General features: G+C 35.5%; 1 protein-coding gene across 1 annotated transcript in view; it reads left to right on the top strand.

The window, feature by feature from the left end:
• The window catches only part of TLK1 (tousled like kinase 1), a 138,305-nt gene that overhangs the window by 48,515 nt on the left and 66,426 nt on the right, over positions 1–23,364 (top strand). The window contains exon 3 of the mRNA XM_045779995.2: positions 11,927–11,998. Coding sequence (XP_045635951.1) covers positions 11,927–11,998 — 72 coding nt within the window. The remainder of the gene's footprint in view (positions 1–11,926; positions 11,999–23,364) is intronic.

Raw genomic sequence — 23,364 nt, 5'->3', positions numbered from 1 at the left:
TCAAATGTTTGCTCAAGCGTCATATCTTCCAACTCCCTTTATTCCTCTAAAAGTACTTAATTGGTTCCTTACATAATACTAAATTTTTTTTTTTTTTTTTTTTTTTGTCTCTTTCCTTTCTTGTACAATATAAGCTCCACGAGCCCTTGGAGTTAAGTCTTCTTTCTTCTTTTTCATTGCTATATTTCTAGCATGTGCAACAGTAGTAAGGCCCACAATAAATATTTTTGAATGCATGAATGAATATCAAATAAAACATTCCTCATAAACAAAAGCCTGAATGGTATAAAGATAGATGCTTTTTAAGGACTAATAATCTGTAAGGGAGATATGACAGTTATAAACTTTTATAGGTCAAGCAGGTCTAAAAATACATGATGAATTATTAAAATGCAGCTTTAGTGAGGGCTTTTAATACAATTCTCTTAAATTTTGACTGTTTATGTATGAAACAGCAGGCTATACAGGATTTACTATTTGCACAGTATAATCTATAGGCTTGATTTGATAGGTACACATACACATACAATAGTCAATCTTCTTTATTCGAGGATTCTGTAATTGCAAATTTACCTACATGCTAAATTTATTTGTAACCTCAAAATCAATACTCAGATTGCTTTTGCTGGTCACTCAAGGGCCTGTACATGTGCAGTGTTGAAAAATTTGAGTCGCATGGAGGCTGAATAAAGCAACATTCTGCCTGTGTATTTCAGCTCTCATAGTTTAAACAAGTATTCTTTTCACCATTTACTTAGTGCCATGTTTTTCACTTTTTTGTGATTTTTATTGGTAATTTTGCTCTTTAAAATGGTCCTCAAGGTTAGTAGTGCTGAGGTGCTGTCTAGTGTTCTGAGCACAAGAAGGCTGTGAGGTGCCTTAGGGAGAAAATATGTGTGTTCTGTAAGCTTTGTTCAGGCATGAGTTATAGTGCTTTTGGCTATGAATTCAGTGTGAATGAATCAACAATACATATTTTAAAGAAGACATCTTAAAACAAACACACTTTTACACAGAACAAGGTTATATATTAGTTGGTTAACAAAAAACGTGATGGGAAGCTTGCAGGACCCTGTGTATTTCCCTGAATGGTAATGACTTAGCAGCATTCACTCATTTAAGTGTTCACAGCTAATAACAAAAATTGAGAGAAAGTGAGAGAGAGAGAGAGAGAAACTTTTATTCTATCATATGCCACTTCTTTTATCTTACCCCAAGCCTGCTTTGCCTGTTTATTTTTTACTTGCCCCATATCCTTCTGGCATGGGTCTGTGGCTCCGTTGTAGGATTACAGATAGAAGGTAAAGCTAAATATTTATAAAGAATACTGATGTAAAAGTTATTGTGTAGCTGTCACGTTGGGAAAAGGAGCTAAATATAAAGATTCATTTTCCTATTCTTACATAATGAGGAATCACACATGGTTTAAAGAATTTAAAAATTATGTATTTTTGGTAAGGTAACTATTTGAAGAATTTAAAATAAAAAAGATAAATGTATCAGGAAGAAGGGGACGCTGTGATTCCAGTGAACTAAATTCTTCATCTTTCGGGGCACCTGGGTGGCTCAGTCGGTTAAGTGTCTGCCTTCGGCTTAGGTCATAATCCCAGGGTCCAGGGATCAAGCCCTGCATTGTGCTCCCTGCTCAGCAGGGAACTTGCTTCTCCCTCTCCTGATCCCCCTGCTTGTGCTCTGTCTCTGTCAAATAAATAAATAAAATCTTCAAAAATAAATAAATTCTTCATCTTTAAGTCAATAAAGAACTTTTTGAAATATAGTACATAGAGTAGAATACTCTGCACCATGTTTGAAAGAAAGGAATTAGCAAAGGAAAAAAGGAATGGAGAATCTATTATATGTTGGTTTGGAATATTCCAACTTATATTAAGAGAAAAGAAAGCAATGCAGGACAGTCTGCGTAATGTTATTTTTTTGAATAAGAAGAAAGGAACCAAGTTTGTATATTTCATTTGTTAGTGTAGACATATAGCCTCTAGAAAGATAAAAACAAAGTGAAGTAGCCTATTTGTATTGCCTATTCAAAAATTTCATTAAAAGCAGTTAAAAAAAATGGTTGCCTCTGAATATTGGGACTGGTGTGGGAGGGAGAAATTTATATTTCTTTAATGAAATTTTTTTCCATGTGCCTATGTTGCTTTTATATTTTAAAATGTCCCATGAGTGTTTGCCCCCCCCAATCTGTTTTTGGAAGGCTTCAAAAGTCTGAGTGTGTGCTTGCATATGTACATAACTGTGTATCTGCGAATATAAACAATTATGTACTAGGTTTTATCAAGCTTTCTTTCCCTCTCTGTGCTCCTTTCTCCTCAATAATTGGAAAGTTCTATAATCTTTTTATATTGAGATAGAGTTCACATGCCATAAAATGACCCATTTAAAAGTGTATATTTCAGGGGTTTTTAGTATATCACTAAGTTGTGCAGCCATCACCACTGTCTAATTCCAGAAGATTTTTATCACCCTGAAAAGAAACCCCATACACATTAGCAGAAACTCCCATTCTCCTGTTCTACTCTACACTTACCCCTGGCAGCCATTAGTCTGTTGTCTGTCTCTATGGATTTGCCTCTTCCGAACATTTCACATAAATGGATTCATACAAATAGGACATTTTGTGTCTCCTTTCTGTCTCTGTGTACCTGCCTATTCTGAATATCTGTATAAATGGAATCATGCAGTAGGGGCCATTTTGTATGTGGCTTTTTTCACCTGGCATAATGTTTTCACAATTCATGAATGTCGTAGTATATATTGGTACTATATTCCTTTTTGTGACTGATTATTCCATTGTATTGTATCATGTTTTGTTTATCCATTCACCAGTTGGTGGACATTTGGTTTTCTATTTTTTGATGTGAATTCACACTGGTACAACTGCTTTGAACACTGGTACAGGTTTTTGTGTACACTTATGTTTTCAGTTTTCTTAGATATATACCAAGGAGTGGAATTAAGTCACTGTGATATTAGCACGGGAAAGGAAAAATGACCAATGGAACAGAATGGAGTCTAGCAACAAACCCATTTATGTATAGTAACTTGATATGTGATTAAGGTATTACTGCAGTGCAGTGGGGAAAGGGGTAGTCTTTTATAATAGGTGATGAATCGGTTGAGTATTTATATGGGGGAAAATCACTCTTGACCCTCAACTCTTACCATAATACAAAAATCAATGATAGATAACTTACAGATCTAAATATGAAAGATAAAACAATAAAGATTTAATAAGAATAATGACAAATTTCATAAATGGGCCACAAAAGGCACTAACCATAAAGCAAATGTTTAATAAATATAATTATGTTCAAATGACACCAGTAAATAATATGAGTGAAACAGCAAATCGTAGAGGATTCATACCCAGAATTATGTAAAGAATTCCTACAGATCAAGAAGAAAAAGACACAAATCTATGGTCAGACCTGCAAAAGCCAAATTGTTCTACCAGGCCTATAATGAAAATTAGTAGGACTATGTCCTATTCTTCCAGCCTTATAGTCATTCTTCACAGAAGTAGTCCTTTTAATCTTGTAGCTTTTTATTATGTTTTATTTGTATTTCTTTTTTTTTTTAATATTTGTATTTCTAAGTAAGATTATATGATTATATATTTGTGTGTGTGTGTACATACAGTATGTACACATACTGAAGACTATGTGATTACATTTCCTCTTTGGTACAACTTTCTGTTTTCCCTGGAGTTTATGGTTGATTTAGGTCTCTAGTTTTTTAGTATTCAATGGAAGCATCCACATACTTTCCAGCAGAGATGTACAAATCTCTCATTATTTTCAAATACAAATTTTTCTTACATTTTTTTTTATTTTTCTTTAGACCCTCCCTGAAGTTTTGTTGTTCTGTTGTTATTTAGGATAGTTGTTCTCTCTTTATACTGGATGCCTGTCATCCTCTAATCTCCTTTTTTGACTAACATGGGAATTCCTTTTGTGTCCGTCCTGTGTTTGAGCTCTGCCTCCTGTATGCCACCTCTTCCTCTTTCTTGGTTTTTCCTTTGCTTAGGTGGAACAGATTGTCTGGTGATTTCCTGAGAAAAGGTAAATTAGTAGTTACATTTTTGAGACCTTGCATATTCTCCTCCTTTCCTTGGTTGTCTGTGTAGAATTCTAGGTTGGAAGTCATTTTATTAGAATTTTGAAGGTATTGTTCCATTGCGTTCTAGCTTCCAAAGTTACTGCTGAACATTCCAATGCCATTCTGATTCCTGATCCTTTGTAAGTAACCTGTTTATTCTTCCCTAAAAGCTTTTAGGATCTTTTCTTTAATCCCTGTCATTTAAAATATTTTATTATACTGTGCCTTGGTGTGGGTCATCTTGAACCACTGTACTTGGTAAAAGTATGCCTTTCACTCCTGAAACCAACATATATTTAACTAACTTGAATTAAAAAAAAAAAAAGTATGTCTTTCAATGCAGAAACTCATGCGTTCCAGTTCTAGAAAAGTTTCTTGAATTATTTCTTTGATAATTTCACTTCCTGGATTTTCTTACTTTTTTTTCTGGAACTCTCATTATTCGGACCGGAACCTCTTAAACTGATTCTCTAGTTTTCTTTTTTCTTTGAATTTTTTGGTCTTTTTCTGGGAAGATTTCTTCAACTTTATCTTTCAGTCCGTCCATTCGTTTTCTTTTTATTTTAGCTATCATTATTTTCTTTTTCCTGGAGTTTTTTTTTTCTTTCTTTTTTTTGTGTGGTGGTTCTCTAAATGTTTCATTTTTATAGTTTGCTGTTATTGGGATATTTAGTAATGGTTTTATTTTTGTGTGACTTTTTTTGTGCTCCTTTGGTTGTCTTTATTTCTTATGGACTTCTTTTAATTTTTTGTTTGTATTTCTTCAGATAGGTGGTGATACTGGGCTTTGTTCATGTACATGCATTAGGCACTGAACACTTATTGGAAGCTTTGCGTGAGTAGGTAGGGCTTATTGACCAATAGGTTTTGCATAGGATGACATGGCTGGGTCATTTTTCTGAGAGATGTTTGATTGCTTCTGTCTATAAGTCTTACATCTTGAGATGCTGTTTTCCTAGAGAGAAATTCTGGTTTCCTATCTATGAAGTATAAGTTTGGGTACTAACTTTATAGACTTGAGCATTGAAAGGGGGCTGTAGGTCTATTCAGTTAGTGTGTAGACTTGTTTTTAATACCTTCTATTTCCTCAACTGTGCCTTACGTGCCTCAATCCATAATTCTGGCTCACATTTCCAGAGATTAAATCTGGCCTATAATATTTATGATGACAATATAGTAGCCAGTCATGTCGTTTTTTGTCCTTATGTATACAGTATGTTCTCTTTCTCTGGCTGCTTTCAAGATTTTTTTCTTTTTCTTTCTTTTTATGTATTTTTCTAAAAGATTTTATTTTTAAGCAATCTCTACACCTAACATGGGGCTTGAACTTACAACCCTGAGATCAGGAGTTGCATACTCTGCCAACTGAGCTGGTCAGGTGACCCCCAGTTTTTTTCTTTTTCAAAATTTTTAGTGGATTAGTTTTTTATTGATGTATAATTGCCATTTAAAATTATATTAGTTTCATGTGTACAACATAATTCCATATTTGTATATATTGCAAAATGATCACCAAGTAATTCTAGTGAACACGTCACCGCTCATAGTTACAACTTTTTTCTTGTGGATGAGGACTTTTAAGATTTACTCTCTTAGCAGTTTTCATGTGTACAATACAGTATTATTAACTGTAGTCACCATACTGTACCTCCCAGCACTTACTCATGTTATAACTGGAAGTTTGTATCTTTTGACTTCTTTTATCCATTTCACCCACCACCACCCCCTGCTTCTGGCAACTGCTAATCTATTCTCTGTGGCTGTGTACTTGGGTTTTGTTTTTTTGTTTGTTTGTTTTTTAAGAATGCACATATAAGTGAGATCATAAACTTTTGTCTTTGTCTGACTTCTTTCACTTAGTATAATGCCATCAGATCCATCCATTTTGTTGCAAATGGCAACAAACAGCAAGATATCCTTCTTTTTTATGGCTGATATTTCCTTATATATATATGTATGCCACATTTTCTTTATCCAGTCCTTCATTGATGCACACTTAGTTGCTTCCATGTCTTGGCTATTGTAAATCATGCTGTAGTGAACATAGGCTGCAGATATCTTTTTGTATTAGTGTTTGATTTTCTTTGGATGAATACCTAAAAGTGGAATTGCTGGATCACATGGTAATTGTATTTTTGTTATTTTTGAGGAACCTCCATACTGTTTTGTTTTTTAAGTTTATTTATTTACGTAATCTCTATACCTAGCATGGGGCTCCAACTCATGCCCCCGAAATCTAGAGCCACATGCACCACCAACTGAGCCAGCCAGGTACCCCACTCTATACTGTTTTCCATAGTGGCTGTACCAGTATACATGCTCGCCAACAGTGGCCAGGGGGTCCCTTTTCTCCATATCCTCGCCAACACGCTATTTTTTTATCTTTTTAATAATAGCCATTCTAATAGGTATGAGGTGTTATCTTATTTTACTTAGATATGATTTTCTTTGTACTTCTCCTTGGAGGAACATTGAGCTGCTTCAATCTGTAAATTTATGTCTTTAACCAAATTTTAGAATTTTCTGGGTATTATTTCTTCAAATATTTTTTCTGCCCCTTTTTCTCTCCTGTGGCTCCAAATACGTGTATGTTAGACTGCTACAGTGTCCAACAGACAACTCTTTTTCAATATTTTTTTCTTTCTATTCTTTAGTTCGAATAATTTTCTCAACTCTGTCTTCAGTACTTTCTCCATTTTGATGTTAAGCTCATCCACTGAATTCTTTTATTTTAGAGAGTGAATTTTTCAGTCATGGAATTTACATTTGGTCCTTTTTTATGTTTTTCTTTGCTGACATTTCCAATTTGTTCATTTATTACAAGTATATTTTCTTTTGTCATCTTGAACATACTTAGAGTAGCTGCTTTGAGATCTTTGCTAATTTTAATATCTGGGTTACTTGTGGTTGGTCTCTGTTGATTGTCTTCTCTTTTGAGTGTGTGTCACATTTTCTTGTTTCTTTGAGAACTTTAGAAATTTTGTATTCTAGGGGCGCCTGGGTGGCACAGCGGTTAAGCGCCTGCCTTCGGCTCAGGGCGTGATCCCGGCGTTGTGGGATTGAGCCCCACATCAGGCTCCTCCGCTGTGAGCCTGCTTCTTCCTCTCCCACTCCCCCTGCTTGTGTTCCGTCTCTCACTGGCTGTCTCTATCTCTGTCAAATAAATAAATCTTTAAAAAAAAAATTTTTGTATTCTATCCTTCACATTGTGACTCATACATTATAGTGACTCTGGGGTTTGGTATATGTATTGATTTTTTGGTTATTATTTGTATTATTAGCAAACAATTAATTTGGCAGGACTAAACTCCAAACTATTTCTCCTCACAGGGGATGGTGGCTGACTACTTGGCTCAATTGTTTAAGTATTTGCACTGCTTAGAGTATTTCACTCATGTGTATATTAATGACCAGCCATAGACATGGGTAGAGTGCATATGCCCTCTCACTTTCTGGCTGGCACAGTAGCTCCAAACTCTGGTTTTTCAGGCCACTAAGACTGCATATTTTGATCCAAGTTCAAGCTGCTCCCTGCTGCTCAGACTAGGGACCCTTCTTTAGGCAAAAACTGTAAAAATACCCAGTTCTAGTCCCTTCTTCCAAATGTTGTCTCCTATCCAAATTCTGCCTACTTTTGGTTGCTCTCAAGTACCTTCAGATTGTTGGGTTTTGTTTTGTTTTTGAGATTGATTGATCGATTGATTGATTTGAGAGAGAGTGCATGCATGAGAGAGAGCTTGAGCAGGGGAGGGGCCAGACAGAGAGGGAGAAGCAGACTCCCTCGTGAGCAGGGAGCCTGATGCGGGACTCAATCCCAGGACCCTGGGATCATGACCTGAGCTGAAGGCAGATGCATAACCAAGTGAGCCACCCAGGCGCCTCTAAGATTTATTTATTTTAGAGGGGGAGAGAGAGTGGGCATGCACGAGCGCTGGAGGGAGAGGCAGAGAGAGTCTTAAGCAGACTATGCTGAGCATGGAGCCCGACACGGGGCTCGACCTCACAACCCTGAATCAGATGCTTAACCGACTGTGCCACCCAGGCGCCTCCAGGTAGTTCTTCTTCATTTTTTTTTCCAGAATATGTAGTTATCTGTAGGAATATTGGTATGATGAGATATTCTATTACTTGTGATAGAATCTCTATTATATTTTTTGTTTGTTTTAAAAGGTAAAAATACTTCATGAATTTATATCAATACTTCCAATGCAAATCAGAGCTAACAAGGTTTTTAGTTATATCTCTTCTTTCTTCTATACTAAGAGTTGTGGTTCTCAAGGACATAAAGCAGATGATTCATTTATTTACTCCTTTCTGCACCTTACAGCAGTCTCAGAATAACAATAGTTGTACTGTCACAGTGACCAAAGTGATTACTGGAAACAGGTACAATTTTTTTTGCTTGTGCTTTCCATAAACTTCCATCCCCTATTTTAAAAAATATTTTATTATTAACAACTTTGCATACACTTACGCCATTATTTATACTCTCTTCCTTGTACTTCTCATTTAATCTTTACCAACATGTAGATAATATTATTGCTTGCTGTTAGTTCTTAGGTTCATTTTGGTTATCTAACACTTGTTTTTTAGGTTCTTTTAGAAGGCTTGTGGGAGCAGTATTTCCTGATCTCCGGCATTATGATGACAGTTTATCTGTACTTTCTATGTGTTCAAGAACAATTTTACTAAATATAAAACACTTCATTTTCTTGAATATTTTAAATATGTTACTCCATTTTCTTCTGGCGTATAGTGTTGCCTTGGAAAAGTTTGATGTTGGCTTTCTGTGTTGGTATTAGATGTACGTCGTGCTTTTTCAGTCAGTAGTTTCAAAGAATTTCTTTAATTTTCAAGGGCATTTTCTTGAATTATAGTTTTTACTATTTTCTTACGGTAGTGCTCTTTAAAGCCTTCTTTTCCTTAAATGTTGACTTTTTTATTGCTTCATTAGTTGTTCCTTCTCTCTCACCCTTCATTTGGATAAATGTTCATCGGATATATGTTGTATGTGTTTTCTTTCAAGTTCATTCAGGCTTAATCTTCATTTCTGAAGCCCCCCCCCCATTGCTGATGTTTTCCTAAGTTCTGTTAACCTTAAGTCTGAGTTTTTTGAAATTTGATTTATGTTGTTTTTCACGTCTTGAGTCATTTTTGTAGTATTTTTTAGCTTATTTTGAAATAGTAGGTTACAATTTTCACCTGTTTTGTGGGTTAAGTTTTCCTGGTGTGGTTTTATAATTAGGATGTTATTCCATATCTTCTTTTTCTTCTTTTTTCTTTCCTTAAAATAACTTCATGGGATTGACTTAATCATTTTCTCTTGTTTACATTTTTGTGGTTTTAGAATGGCTTTTCTTACAGAGCTCCCTCTGCTATTGTTTTTGGGCACTCTTCAAAAGTGTGGCATTTGCTTTCTGAAATTTCTGGACTTTACTCCCTTCTTGCTTTTATCTGAATATTCTCTTTCTTTTATCTTCATTGTACCTATTGTGCTCAATTTTGATCCCACACCCAGTAGTTTATCCTCATTGTGATACTCTTAGGGATGTTTTAAGAGTTCATAGAGGCTAGACTGCTTCAACTTCTTCAGCCTTCACCATGGACCTCCTGTACTAAATCACTATTTGAAAGGAGAAACCCTTCGAGTTAGAGCTTTATGTACTCAAATTGCTATTTTCAGCTTCTCTGTTCTCAGATGTGTCAGATACTCTGTTTCCTTTTGCTTTCTTTCTTATTACACAGGTCTGTGGTTTTTGGTGATTTGTCCCCACCTGCTATTTGGGGGGAACTTGTGGAGATTTCTTGTCAGCCAGTTTTGTTGTAAATGTTGTATGGGATTTATATTTTTATCTGAGGGTTTAGGGATGCTCAAAAACATTGGCACAGCCTCTGTTGTCCCTGAATCTAATTTATCACTTCTTAATTGCTGTTTATGGTGTTTTGTTTCAAGTTTGATAATCTTGCTCTAATAAGATTATACCTTCCTCCAAATAGTGCTTGAATCTTAATCAGTATGAGTGCTGGTTTGTGTTGAAAACAGCCTTTATGTTGTCCAGCATAGTACTAGACATACATGCAATGACTCAGAGTCATCAGTTTAGAAGTTAACCTAAGGGTAATTAGTTATAGGCCAACTTCCGAACTTTTAATAGTAGGATTAGCACCTACTCTTATTTCTCCCCCCCATTCCAGAACTTTTATTTGTTTGTTTTTTAATTTAAATTCAGTTTATTAACATATAATATATTATTAGTTTCAGAGGTAGAGGTCAGTGATTCATCAGTCTTATATAGCATCCAGTGCTCATTACATCACATGCCCTCCTTAATGTCCATCACTCAGTTACCCCATCTCCCCCCCTTCTCTCCCCTCCAGCAGCCCTCAGTTTGTTTCCTACGATTAAGAGTCTCTTATGGTTTATTTCCCTCTCTGATTTTGTCTTGTTTTATTTTTCCCTCCCTTCTCCTATGATCCTCTGCCTAGTTTCTTAAATTCCACATATGAGTGAGATTGTATGATAATTGTCTTTCTCTGGTAGACTTATTTCACTTAGCATAATACCCTCTAGTTCCATCCATGTCGTTGCAAATGGCAAGATTTCATTTTTTCTGATGACTGAGTAGTATTCCATTGTATACATATATACACCCCCGTCATCTTTATCCATTCATCTGTCGATGGACATTTGGGCTTTTTCCATAGTTTGGCTATTGTAGACGTGGCTACTATAAACATTGGGGTGCAAGTGCCCCTTTGGATCACTGCATTTGTATCTCTGGGGTAAATACCTAATGGTAGCGCTTATTCTTAACGAGTTGCAGGAAAACAGGGATATCAGGTGGCCTGCCTGTACACGAAGGTCATTCATACGTCATTTTTGATGTATATGCCATAGCCTCTCATCCTCTGATCTAAACATTCCTGGAAGACATTTATCTAGTGTACTGATGGTCCAAAAAGTCTACAAAATAATGAGCATCATAGAAACATATTGGAAACATAGCAGATGTCATACTACAAAATGATAGCTCGTTTCTACTTTGTCACTGTCTAAAAATAATATAAAGGAAATGTAGAAACTCTTTGGGTGAAGCAATTAAAATGGTCAGGATGGTAAAAGATTTTCTGAAAAGACTAAACCAAAACAAACAAAAAACCAGGGATTGTCCAGTTTGTTAGTATGAAGAGAGACAGAGGGGTGTGAATGGGATATGATGGAATTTGATTAGATTGTGAAGGGAATTAAGGAGCACAAATAATACTTTTGGTTAAAGGAAGCATCAGTTTTTATATATTGGGTAGTAATTTTAGGGATCTTGTTATCCTGGTAATAGCCCAGTTCCTTTGCTCCTGAATTTGGTATTCTAAAAAAATCAGCCAAAACAGCTCACAAATCTGAAACACAGATCTTTAACTTGGTAAAACTTTCCAAGACATTTATAGTGTTAAGAAGTTGATATTTCTGATTTTTAAGATTTATTTATTTTAGAGACAGGGCACATGCACATGAGAGGGACAGAGGGAAAAGGAGAGAGAATCGCAAACAGACACGGAGGGCTGAGCACAGAGCCTGATGCAGGGCTCGAACTCATGACCCTGAGGTCAGGACCCCAGCCAAAACCAAGAGTCCGTCACATAACTGACTGTGCCACCCATGCACTCTGATATTTCTCATTTTTACTTCATTTGACTTCCTTGCTTAAAGGAATCATACTTTATTTTAATTTATGAAGATAGATTATTTGCCTTGTAGTATGTTTCATTTAAAATTGCTCCTAATTTTTCCCTTTTTAAAAATTTTTAACAGGCCTCAACAAATAATGAAAGTTCTAATCACAGTTTTGGAAGCTTGGGATCTTTAAGTGACAAAGAATCTGAGGTAAGTAACTTCATCTTAAATATGGTGCTATTAAAGTAAAAGCTGGAATCACCTTTTTTCTTTTAATAGCCCCTCCCCCCCACCCCAAGCAATCCTTGTGCTAAAGGTTAATGCTAAAGTTTCTGGTAGGAACATTTTGTTCTGCCTTATGAAGCACAGTATTCAGACTGAAAACTATTTGGCATTAGAAAGAAAATATAGGTTCTTTGGTTATGTAGCTGAACTTGTACATTAGTGGTATAGATGTTCTTAATGGAAGACAGTTACTAGACATTTATAATTCTAGTAGATGAAAGTGGTTTTCAATTTGAACTGTGTTCTACAGTTTTCTATTTTTTTTATTACACTTCCCTCTTAATTTGGTTCTGAGTAAGGGTTTGTTTACTTCCTGAGATATAGATATACATTTTTTTTCTTTTTGAAATTTCTTGTTGAATTTCATGCTGTTGGTTTTCATTTTTCATATATAAAAATATCTGGAAAATCCTCTCCTCTCTTATCCACTTACTGACCCCACTAAGAACATACATGGAATTTTATAAGTAGGTATTGGATCCATAGTATAGTTAACATTGAGCATGATACACTTGATGGCATCTGTTTGAAGTTTGTACACAGGAAGTTCTTTGGGTTTTAGCATTCACTTGATGCTGCAACATGACTTTTTGTGGCTACAACCTGTAATATTTCCTCTGCTCAGATTATAGCGTTCTGTTACTTTTCAATGCATGCGTGTGTGTGTGTGTGTGTGTGTGTGTGTGTGCCTGTGTGTGTGTGTTTTCCCTTCGATGTTAACTTATTTCTCTTTGATTCATTTTGGTCTTTTTTTCTACTTGGGTTAGTATGGATATGTTCCCTCGATAACACCAACAGGTCGTTAGTATTCAGTAACTCTTAGCCCTTTGGTTTTGGTGTTCAGTGAAAAGAGAATATCAGAGGTGGCATTCTTTTAAGTCCTGTGTTACTGAAAACATCTAGGAATCTCCAGGTAGACAGTTTTGTGCAGTACTGTGCAGGCACCCTGACACTCCAAAGGAGTGTGGCATAGGGTTTTCACTCATCAGGCTTTCCCTTCCACAGAGACAACTGGCAGGCAGCTGAAAGGACTGTGCAAGTGACGGGACTTTATCTGCAGTAGGTTCCCTTGAGGTAAGCGTTAGTAGCCCCTGTAGTACCAGATTATCACAGTTTAGTGTTTTTTTCAAATTAGCATACTTACATTAAGGCCTTAAAAATTGTAGGTTTAGATTTAGTCAAAGTACAGCTTTTCAGAAACTATATCAAGAATGTTTTCACTTTATATCTCCTGGACTTTGGAACATTTCTTGATATTTCCAGATTTTGGTCTATTTAATAATTTCACATGCCCTTCCTTTCATAGGCTGTTATGTTATGAAGGGCAGTAAAATAATTTTAGATATTTCCCTTTTCTCTTCACCAAATCTGATGTTTTTGATAGATTTTTTTATAGCAAAACCTAGTAAAAGTTAGATTATAACAGTTATGTATTTCTATGTTCTTTAGAGGTTCCCGTGCTCCCAATATAAGCTATAGATGCAGTATTTAATTTTTTCAAAGGAATCAGTCTATAAGAAAGTACCACTTCCCTTTAAAGAATTCCAAGAATCACTTTTGACTATATTTTTAGTTAAAAAAAATTTTTTTTAAGACCATACCGTAATTTATAGTGAAGTACAATTTGGTTAACCATTGTATATACTTAGCTTAATTTGTATGGAACTTTTGACATTTGAGGCAGCAGTAGAAAATCTTAAAAATTTGGGGGCTTTTGCTGGTCTATTTCAGTATCAGGAATTTTTACAAATTGTTAAGTGGCACAGTATTTTGGAAATAACTATAGCTTACACATTTTCTTTAAGATTTGAAGAAGCAATTTTTTGTCTTACCATTTAAGAAGCTACTTATCTGGAAAGTGATTTCTAGGTTTTATTTCTATACTAGATACTTTAACAAATTTCCTTGAGGTGAAATTTTACACACCTCAAAATTCAAATATTTGTAGATTATTGCAAAGTTGTTGGGTGTAAACAGTTGTAGGGTGGAAGTACTACTTTTTTTTTCCTGGTACACCAGTGTAAAGTTTATGTAGTATTTCATTGTCTTCTGATGTCATTTTATTCTTTTGGTACTCCATCCCCTGATCCATTACATTTTCTCAAATAATAGTTTTTGTTTTTATGAAAAATAGTACTGAAGGTTTATTTAAAAAAATATATATAACAGTTCTCTGCCACCCACCTCTACCCCACCTCACTCTTGATTCTTTCAGCTCTTCTTCCTGGTATTTATTTCCACATTTTAATATAAACAATATGCATATCTTGCACTTTTGTTTCTTCAGTTGGGCATTTTCCTCCCACCCAGTACTCTTACACCCAGAACCCCTCTGTTTTCTAGCCTTTTACTTTTAAAACTGAAAACCATCTGATATTCAACTCATTTGAATCTACTTCAACAATGAATCTACTTCGACTGAAATTTTTCATTTCAGTTTGTGTATGAATTACTTCTTACATGGATTTGCCTTTTATTTCTAAATGTAGAATTGTAGAACAGAAAGGTTTTTTCCTTTGTTAGTGAAATTGCCTAGTTGGTAGGAAGGTGTCGGTCTTGTTTTTGCTTGATTTTACATCATTCTAGGTGTATTCAGTACATTCCAAAAATTTGCTGTATTTTCGGTAAGCATTTATTACATATGTGTTATCTTCTAGCCTCTGTGCCCAAGCACAGAGAATATAACAAATGTATACAATACAATCCCTACCTTCACATGAATGAGATCATTGTTGAGATCATTGTCTAGTAGGACAAACGAACTGCTTCATAAACTGTGCAGACCATGCTATAACAGATGTAAGCACAAGGTACAATGGGAGCAAAGAGCAAGAAACCCCTAATTCTATCTACCTGCCAAGGAGAAGAGGGGAGAAAAGTGAAGTCTTCCTTTAAAGTGGAGATGATAGTTGAGTTCTTAGGCTATGAATTCATCCCAGAAGACAAAGGCAAAGTTTGAGGAGAAGGCAGGCAGAAAGACTAGGATACGCTTTTGCTTTTGCATGGAAGCATAGCAGGTAGTTTTGTGTAGACATGAGGCAGTGATTCTTAACCCTAACTGCACTTTTAGATCACCTGAGAAGCTTAAAAAACATACCAAGCTGCCAACTGGTTTGAAGGCTTCTGGTATAAGTAGGCTATGCAAGAGTGGTGAAAGATAGGTAGGAGTCAGGGTTTGAAAGCCCTTGTGCTTCATAGTAAGGAATTTGGACTTGTTGTCTAGATAATGGAGAGTCATTTAAACAGGAGAAACAAAAGGCAAAGTAGAGATGAAGATGCTCCCCCAGTTTGTAGTGTAGAGGATAGAACTGAAGGGAATGAACCTGAGTTGGGAAGATCATTTTTTTAAGGAATATTGTCTCCTTTACAAAACTCCCAAAATAAAAATTTTATAGGAGGGACCAGAAAGAGAGTTTGCAGGGGATGAAGGGAGATGGCCATTCATCTTATTTTAAATGTTTTAGAATGCCTGAAGGAGTTGGAAACAAGATCTGTGCGTGTTGTCTGCTGGCTAAAAGTCCAGATTATTTTATGAGGATAAGAGAAGGAGCCCATATTTCTTGGGTATCAGTGTTTTCCAGGTTAAAAGTTAAAATCTGCCTGATTCGCGTATTTGCAGTTCTTCTTCAAGGACCCATCTCTAACTAAGCACAAAGACCTTCTCTGCTTTCTCTAAATTCTTTGCATTTACCGTCCCCACTCATCCTTACCTCAAGATGCTAAGATAAATTTTCTTATAGCGCATTTGGAACTTATAATGAACAGTAATACCATAACTCTCCTCCACCTCTCCTTTTGGATGTCCTAGAATGTATTTTATCTTACTCTGTCTTATTTTATTTCATACTAAGGTTGAAATATTTGTGACTGAATATAAATATGATTGAATTATATCATCTTTAATAATGTTGGAGAAACACAGTTATTTGTACCTGTGTGCTTACATACAACATCTTACATAATAATGTTGGTAAAGCAAACACACATCAAGTTATTTTTGCCTCAATTTAATCTTTAATATTCATCTTTTATAATTCTTCTATGTAACCTGAATCATTGATGTTGAACATTTTATATTTTTATATTTTTTTATTTTTTTATTTTTTTTAATTTTAAGATCTTATTTATTTGAGAGAGAGAGACCACAAGCAGGGTGAGTGGCAGAGGGACAGGGAAAAGCAGACTCCTGGTGAGCAGGGAGACCAACGCTGGCCTCAATCCCAGGACCCTGAGACGCTTAACTGACTGAGCCACCCAGGCACCCCAGTGTTGAACATATTAAGAGAATTTATTTCTCTTTCTAGAGCCAGTTTTTACCCCCTTCCTTTTGAGTAATTAATTACCACTTCTTTAACCCTTTGTCCACTAGCATTGAATTACTGTTTATTTTTGGTCCAAGTATATTTGATTTCTGAGATTTGAGGACTAAGGATTTTAATTATAGATACATGGAAGCTAGGATAGTTGTACATCGACACTTAAATTTAGATCCATTTTCAGAATTGTAATGATCGTAATGAGAGAAAAATATGATATGGTGCTTTGATTATCTTAATTTACCTCTAATGTTGATTAATGAAGGTCATTTTGTGAAAGTTCTGATTAGCTTTGTCATTTGAATTAAGTTTCTAGAAGTGATCTTGAAACCTAAATGAGATTTTTTTTTCTCATTTGAGTTGAAGTGATGTTATTAAAGATAGTTTGAAGCATTAATACTTTGTTCTTTTTTTAGAAGAATTTTCAAAGGACCATGTTATGTGTGGTTTCTTATTTTCATATTTTGGAGGAAGTAGAAATTAAGAACACCAGGGAATTAGACCTAAAACTAGGTTGAACCTGACTTTAGAAGGGCATTATTTCCCTTTCTAGAATTAGTGATATTTGTTTATAGAGTTCTTTAATAGGTTATTTTTAACATAAAATCTCCTTTGTTGAAAAGGGTGTTTAAAAATTACACATACACATGTATAAATTGATTTAAATGGGTTATCTTCTGATATTAGTAAATTTGCTGAATTAGGAGAGTGGTAAGAGTATTTCCTGTTTTTAACTCGTTTCTACTCATACCCATTTCTACTTTTTATATTTACTTTTTGACCTCTTAATAATGTTTGGCTTAAATGTTTGCTCAGTGCATACTTAGGTATCCAAGATTGACTGGAAATTTGATTCTATTTGAAAATAGAGGTAATACTGACCTTAAATTTTAGGTTTTAGATAGATTTTTTTTAAAAAGTCTTTAAGGTTTTAGTTGTCTATATGTATTTGTTATAACCCAGAGAGAGCTTTTTTTTTAATGTCTTAGTCTGAATACCCCATAAGAAAGATGAAAACTTGAAAAATGAATTTAGTGATGTGTAGTTAAGTATCCCTGAAAGTTACATTTTCATGCCTATTCCTCCCCTAGGTGAATTACCTTGTTTTTGACTTTATTCTGTTTAAATCTGTTCAGCTCCTCAAGATTGTTAGATATCTAGTGCCCTCATCAGTTTTAAGAAATACTCTTTTATCCTGCTGCCTGCATTATTTTCTAGAATGTTTTAGCCTGATAAGGATTTTGGTAGTATTCTACTTGATGGGTTCCTCCATCTTTTTCTTATCTTCGTGTTGGTAGTATTTTCTCATTACTTCTTACTGTGTTAGGTGGGCCAAACCAAAAATCTTACTATTACTATGTTAATTGTTTTACTGAGACATTGTATATAACAGTGTTGCTGTATATAATATAAAACATAGGTAAAAACAATGTCCTCTTGAAGGAGAGTAATCTGTGTGCATGCAAAATGGTGTATTTTATAACAGTAATAAAGATATTTTCTTAGTAGAGGAGTTAAGTTTGTTTTTTTCCTCTCCCACATAATAATCATACTTCTAAATTATAAGCTTTAAAAGTTCCTGTGAAATACCTGGAATTACTCTGTAAAATTTCCTTTTATTTAAAAAGAGAAAACTCTATTTATTTAATTCTACCACTATACATTAAAGGACATGCTCTTATAGGAGCTATATTCATCTAAAAGTTAGAGTGTCTTACCCTAACATATGCTATATGATAGGGTTCGCAGCAAAGGAAGTGGGTCTGTCTTGGTTGAATATATATGTCCTTAGTCTCGGTCTGTCTTGGTTGAATATATATGTCCTTAGTCTCGGTCTGTCTTGGTTGAATATATATGTCCTTAGTCTCCTAGAAGGAAAAGTGAACTGGGAATCAAATGTGGGTCTGATACTGGCTCTTTGCCCCTCTTTCCATAAAGGTGGAGGAATATGTGTGTCAGAGTCAACTGGGAGGCTTTTTCAAAGTAAAAAGAACTTCCTGCTTGGAAGTTCTGATATACTCTGTGTAGATAATCTTTCGCTTTCTTATAAATCATGAAATCTTGAAATAATGTTTTGTAACCCATAGCCGGCAAATAATAGCTGTTAAATGTTTCCCTTTATACAAGTGCATTTTAGTGTCAGTGGTTGGTTGGTTTTAGAACAAGAACGTTCTAAGCTGATTGATGAAAATAAGATTGCAAGAGAAAAACGCCAAGTCATTCTAAGATACTTTAAAAGTGGAACCTGGTATAGTGCTTGACCATATTGTATGCTCAGTAAATATTTGTTGAATGAATAAATCTAACATCACATCTTTGTAGCATACTATACAGGTAGTTTTGTGTCAACAACCACAAAGGATTCTTGCATATTCATCAAAGCAAGTTTCCTTAACCTTAACCTTATTGACATTTGGGGTTAGATAGTTCTTGAGGTGGAGTGGGGTTGTCTTGTGAGTGTAGTATGTTTAGCAGCATCTCTGCCTAACACATTAGGTATTTGTAGCACGCTCCCCCCCCCCAACTGCCCCTCCCTCACTTGTGACAACCAAAAGTATTTCCAGGTATTGCCAAATATCCTCTGGTTGAGAACCACCCCATTAACGAAGGAGAGAGAATAGTTTGAGCATGTTGCCTATGGAGCTAGATTACAGCTCTTCTTTTTTTTTTTTTTTAATGATTTTTTATTATATTATGTTAGTCACCATACAGTACATCCCCGGTTTCCGATGTAAGGCTCGATGACTCATTAGTTGCGTATAACACCCAGTGCACCATGCAATACGTGCCCTCCTTACTACCCATCACCGGTCTATCCCATTCCCCCACCCCCCTCCCCTCTGAAGTCCTCAGTTTGTTTCTCATAGTCCATAGTCTCTCATGTTTCATTCCCCCTTCTGATTACCCCCCATTTCTTTATCCCTTTCTTCCCCTACCGATCATCCTAGTTCTTATGTTCCATAGATGAGAGAAATCATATGATAGTTGTCTTTCTCTGCTTGACTTATTTCACTTAGCATTATCTCCTCCAGTGCTGTCCATGTTGTAGCAAATGTTGAGAACTCGTTCTTTCTGATAGCTGAGTAATATTCCATCGTATATATGGACCACAACTTCTTAATCCAGTCATCTGTTGCAGGGCATCTCGGCTCCTTCCACAATTTAGCTATTGTGGACATTGCTGCTATGAACATTGGGGTGCATATGGCCCTTCTCTTCACTACGTCTGTATCTTTGGGGTAAATACCCAGTAGTGCAATGGCTGGGTCATAGGGTAGCTCAATTTTTAACTTTTTAAGGGACCTCCACACTGTTTTCCAGAGTGGCTGTACCAACTTGCATTCCCACCAACAATGTAGGAGGGTAGATTACAGCTCTTCTAAGTTTCGCAGCTCCTAAGTATGGAAACAGAAGCCTGGAGAGGTTAATTAATTTGCCTATGGATAGTAAGTTAACAGTCAAAATTCTAATTCCAAAGTATCTGTTTTGTTTCAAAGTGATGCTCTCAACTACTGTGTCTACACTCTGCTCTCTCTGTATAACTACGATAGTGTGTAACTCATGAGTTAAATGATCCTAGCTAGTCTTTTGAAAAACAAATGGTATTCTTTTTTGGAAATATTTATATTTAAGATGATTTATAGTAACATCAAATTTGCCAATCCCAAGATATGCCTGGACTAACAGCATTTCACAAATATTTTATCTGATAAATGCGGCTTTTAGTCTGGATTTTAAGGGCAGTCAGCACAAGCTGATATTACTGAGAAATTTGGCTTCAGTATGTTATACTATAGTAGAGTTTTAAAAATATTAGATGTATTTTTATGTCAGCAGAACATAGTAGTATGATTAATTCTCATTTTCTAAAATAACTGAGTAACCATGACAACTCATTAGACTTCTTATATCCTAATGAGTTTTCTGCTGTATGCCACAATTTAGGTCTTTAATTTTTAATAGAAGATTATATTAAGAATAATTTCTTTTCTTTTTTTTTTAAGATTTATTTATTTGAGAGACGGAGAGAGTGCCCAAGGGCTTGTGTGTGGATGGGGGGAGGGGCAAAGGGAGAGACTCTGCCACAGACTCCTGCTGAGCTCGGAGCCCAGCATTGGGCTCTTATCTCACAACCCATGAGATCATGACCTGAGCCGAAATCAGGAGTCAGATTCTTAACTGACTGAGCCACCTAGGTGCCCCAAGAATAATTTCTTAATTTTAGACAATTTCCAATGTGGAATATGCAGGACTTCTTATTGTATATATAGGTTACCTACTGCTAATACACTGGCATCACTTTTGGGCTCTTTTTTTTTTTTTTTAAATGAGATTTATTTATTTATTTATTTATTTATTTATTTATTTATTTGGGAGGGAAGAGAGAGTCTTAAGCAGACTCTGAGCTGAGCGTGGAGCCTGACATGGGGCTCCATCTCATGACCCTGAGATCACAACCTGCGCCTAAACCAAGAGTTGGACGCTTAACTGACTGCACCACCCAGGCGTCCCTGGAGCTCTTTAAAAGTAAGGATTCCTTTGGTCTCTCTCCAGAGATGGTTAAATTTGGAATGGAGACTTCAGCATGAGCTTTAAATAAAAGCTTTGTAAGTGATTATGATGTATTGTAACATTGAAAATCCGTGCTAATATTTGAACGATAGAACAATTTCTTTTAAAAAACAACTCACTTTTTTGGGGTTATAAATGTATTGCTATAGAGAATAACAATGGGATACCACTTTTTTTTTTTTTAAACACATCAGGTAGACAGATATTTAAAGGTTGGTGGGCATTCTCACAGTGAAAGTGTAGATTGATACTGCCTTTGAAAATGTACTTTGGCAATACGTTTAAAATTTTTAGTGTGCATATTCTGTGACACAACATTTACACCTAAAAGTGTCTGTCCCAAAGAAGTAAATTGTTTTAAGGATCTAGGGATTCATGTTCAGGGAAATGTCTATAGGGATATTATACAGGAGTATGTTTTATTCCATCATGAGTGTCACACCGGGAGAAAAGTTGTGAAATCACTGTTCTAAATTTTACTATTGTAAGTACTCTCAAAATGCCAACATTTCCAGAATAAGTTATCTTGAAAATTTGCTTTTTCCTCCCACAGCAGTTGCTCTATATGTCTGTTTTATTCTGATTGTATGATTTGAAAACTTAAAAGATCATATGAATAGTAGAGAAAGTCCAACTTTATTTTCATTTTTGGTTTATACTGTTCAACAAATAAAGCCTTAAAGGGAAAGCCAGAGAAGGGGAAAATGCCAAGAAATAGTTACGCTTTGTAAATTGTAGGAAAATGGTAAATAAATTTGCATTTCATCAATATTGAAGACTTGGTATGCTCCTTTAAACATACATGAATGCAAATTAAAATGGGTCCAGATGATAGGCGCTTGAGAAGTCAGGCTGTGAGGATGGCAAGTTAAGGTAGCTTTTAAAAATTGAGAGTAAGGGGCGCCTGGGTGGCACAGCGGTTGGGCGTCTGCCTTCGGCTCAGGGCGTGATCCCGGCATTGTGGGATCGAGCCCCACATCAGGCTCCTCCACTGGGAGCCTGCTTCTTCCTCTCCCACTCCCCCTGCTTGTGTTCCCTCTCTCGCTGGCTGTCTCTATCTCTGTCGGATAAATAAATAAAATCTTTAAAAAAAAAAAATTGAGAGTAAGATTGCATTAGTATTAACAGTTCTTTTAGGTGCTCATGTGCTTGTGGATATTGTCTATTTGTGAGGGGAGTAAAAATCCTTCAGGCTTTTAAAAATGATGTGAGCTGGTACAGTAAGACAGCATACATTTTTGTTGGGTAGTTACCCAACTTTGTCTTACTGGCTCTCTACCATGTTTGATAGTACATATTATTAAATAATAAAGGCAGTACAGCAGAAAATAGGCTACACTCAGAATTGCTGATGTGTTAATTGGATTTACTTCAAACAGCAAGGAAGTGCTCTTATTTCATGATAGGATCCCAAAATGTTGCATACATGAACTTTTTATAGTAAATATTGAAATCAGCAATGTTAGCAAAGATCTTCTTTTAGGTGTCAAAGATTCAAGCAAACATTTCCAGATAACAATCGTTCTCCATATTAAAGTTTTGACTCTTGGGCAGAGACAGACTGTGAATTTCAGGTCCTGCCAGCTCAAAATCCTTGAATTAGGATGTACATGTTTCATGATAGTTTTATCTAAATGTAAATTGAATGCAAAGCAGCAAGGAAATTTTTACAATAGAATTTTAGTTTTCTTACAGTGCATTATTCTAACCAAATTTTTATAGCAAAAGGGTGGGAGAAACAGTATCTTGTACATTTGATATTCTTGAATAGAACATCTATTTTACATTGACTATTTTTATAAAGCTCCAGATTTTCCTTTCTAGTTCAGTGCTGTTTTGATATGTGCCATTAAAGTAACAGATTTCTCCAGCGTTTTCCTTTCTTACATATAGTTCAACAAATTTTGCCTAGAAATATGGAATAAAATTGAACATTGGCATTGCCAGCTTCAGGCAAAAAAAATGTGTCATGCCATTTGTTCAAAGTACAGTGACCTTAAATTTGATACCTGAATAACTCTATGAATCATGGAAATAGCCAGTGAGTTGTATTTTTGAAACTAGTCTGTAGCTAAATGAATCAGTTGGAAAAAATACATTCTGACAAGATGGAAGATTGAATATTTTTTATGGATATTATTTAATAAAAGTAACTTTTCCTTCTGTTTTTTTAAAAGATTTTATTTATTTGAGAGTGAGAGAGAGCGCGAAAGCGGGCTTGCAAGCCTTGGGGGGAGGGGCAGAGGAGGAGGAGGGAGAAGCAGGTTCCCTGTTGAGCAGGGAGACCAACGTGAGGCTTAGTCCCAGGACCCTGGGATCATAAATTAGCTGAAGGCATACACTTAACCAACTGAGCCACCCAGGCACCCCACTTTTCTTTCTATTTTAAAGTATTTTCTCATT

This window comes from Ursus americanus, chromosome 1 (assembly GCF_024610735.1).
Source record: "Ursus americanus isolate L20-20 chromosome 1, mUrsAme1.1.p, whole genome shotgun sequence".
NCBI lineage: Eukaryota > Metazoa > Chordata > Mammalia > Carnivora > Ursidae > Ursus > Ursus americanus.
Note: the sequence above shows the minus strand (reverse complement) of the source record. Positions and strands in the feature narration are given on the sequence as shown.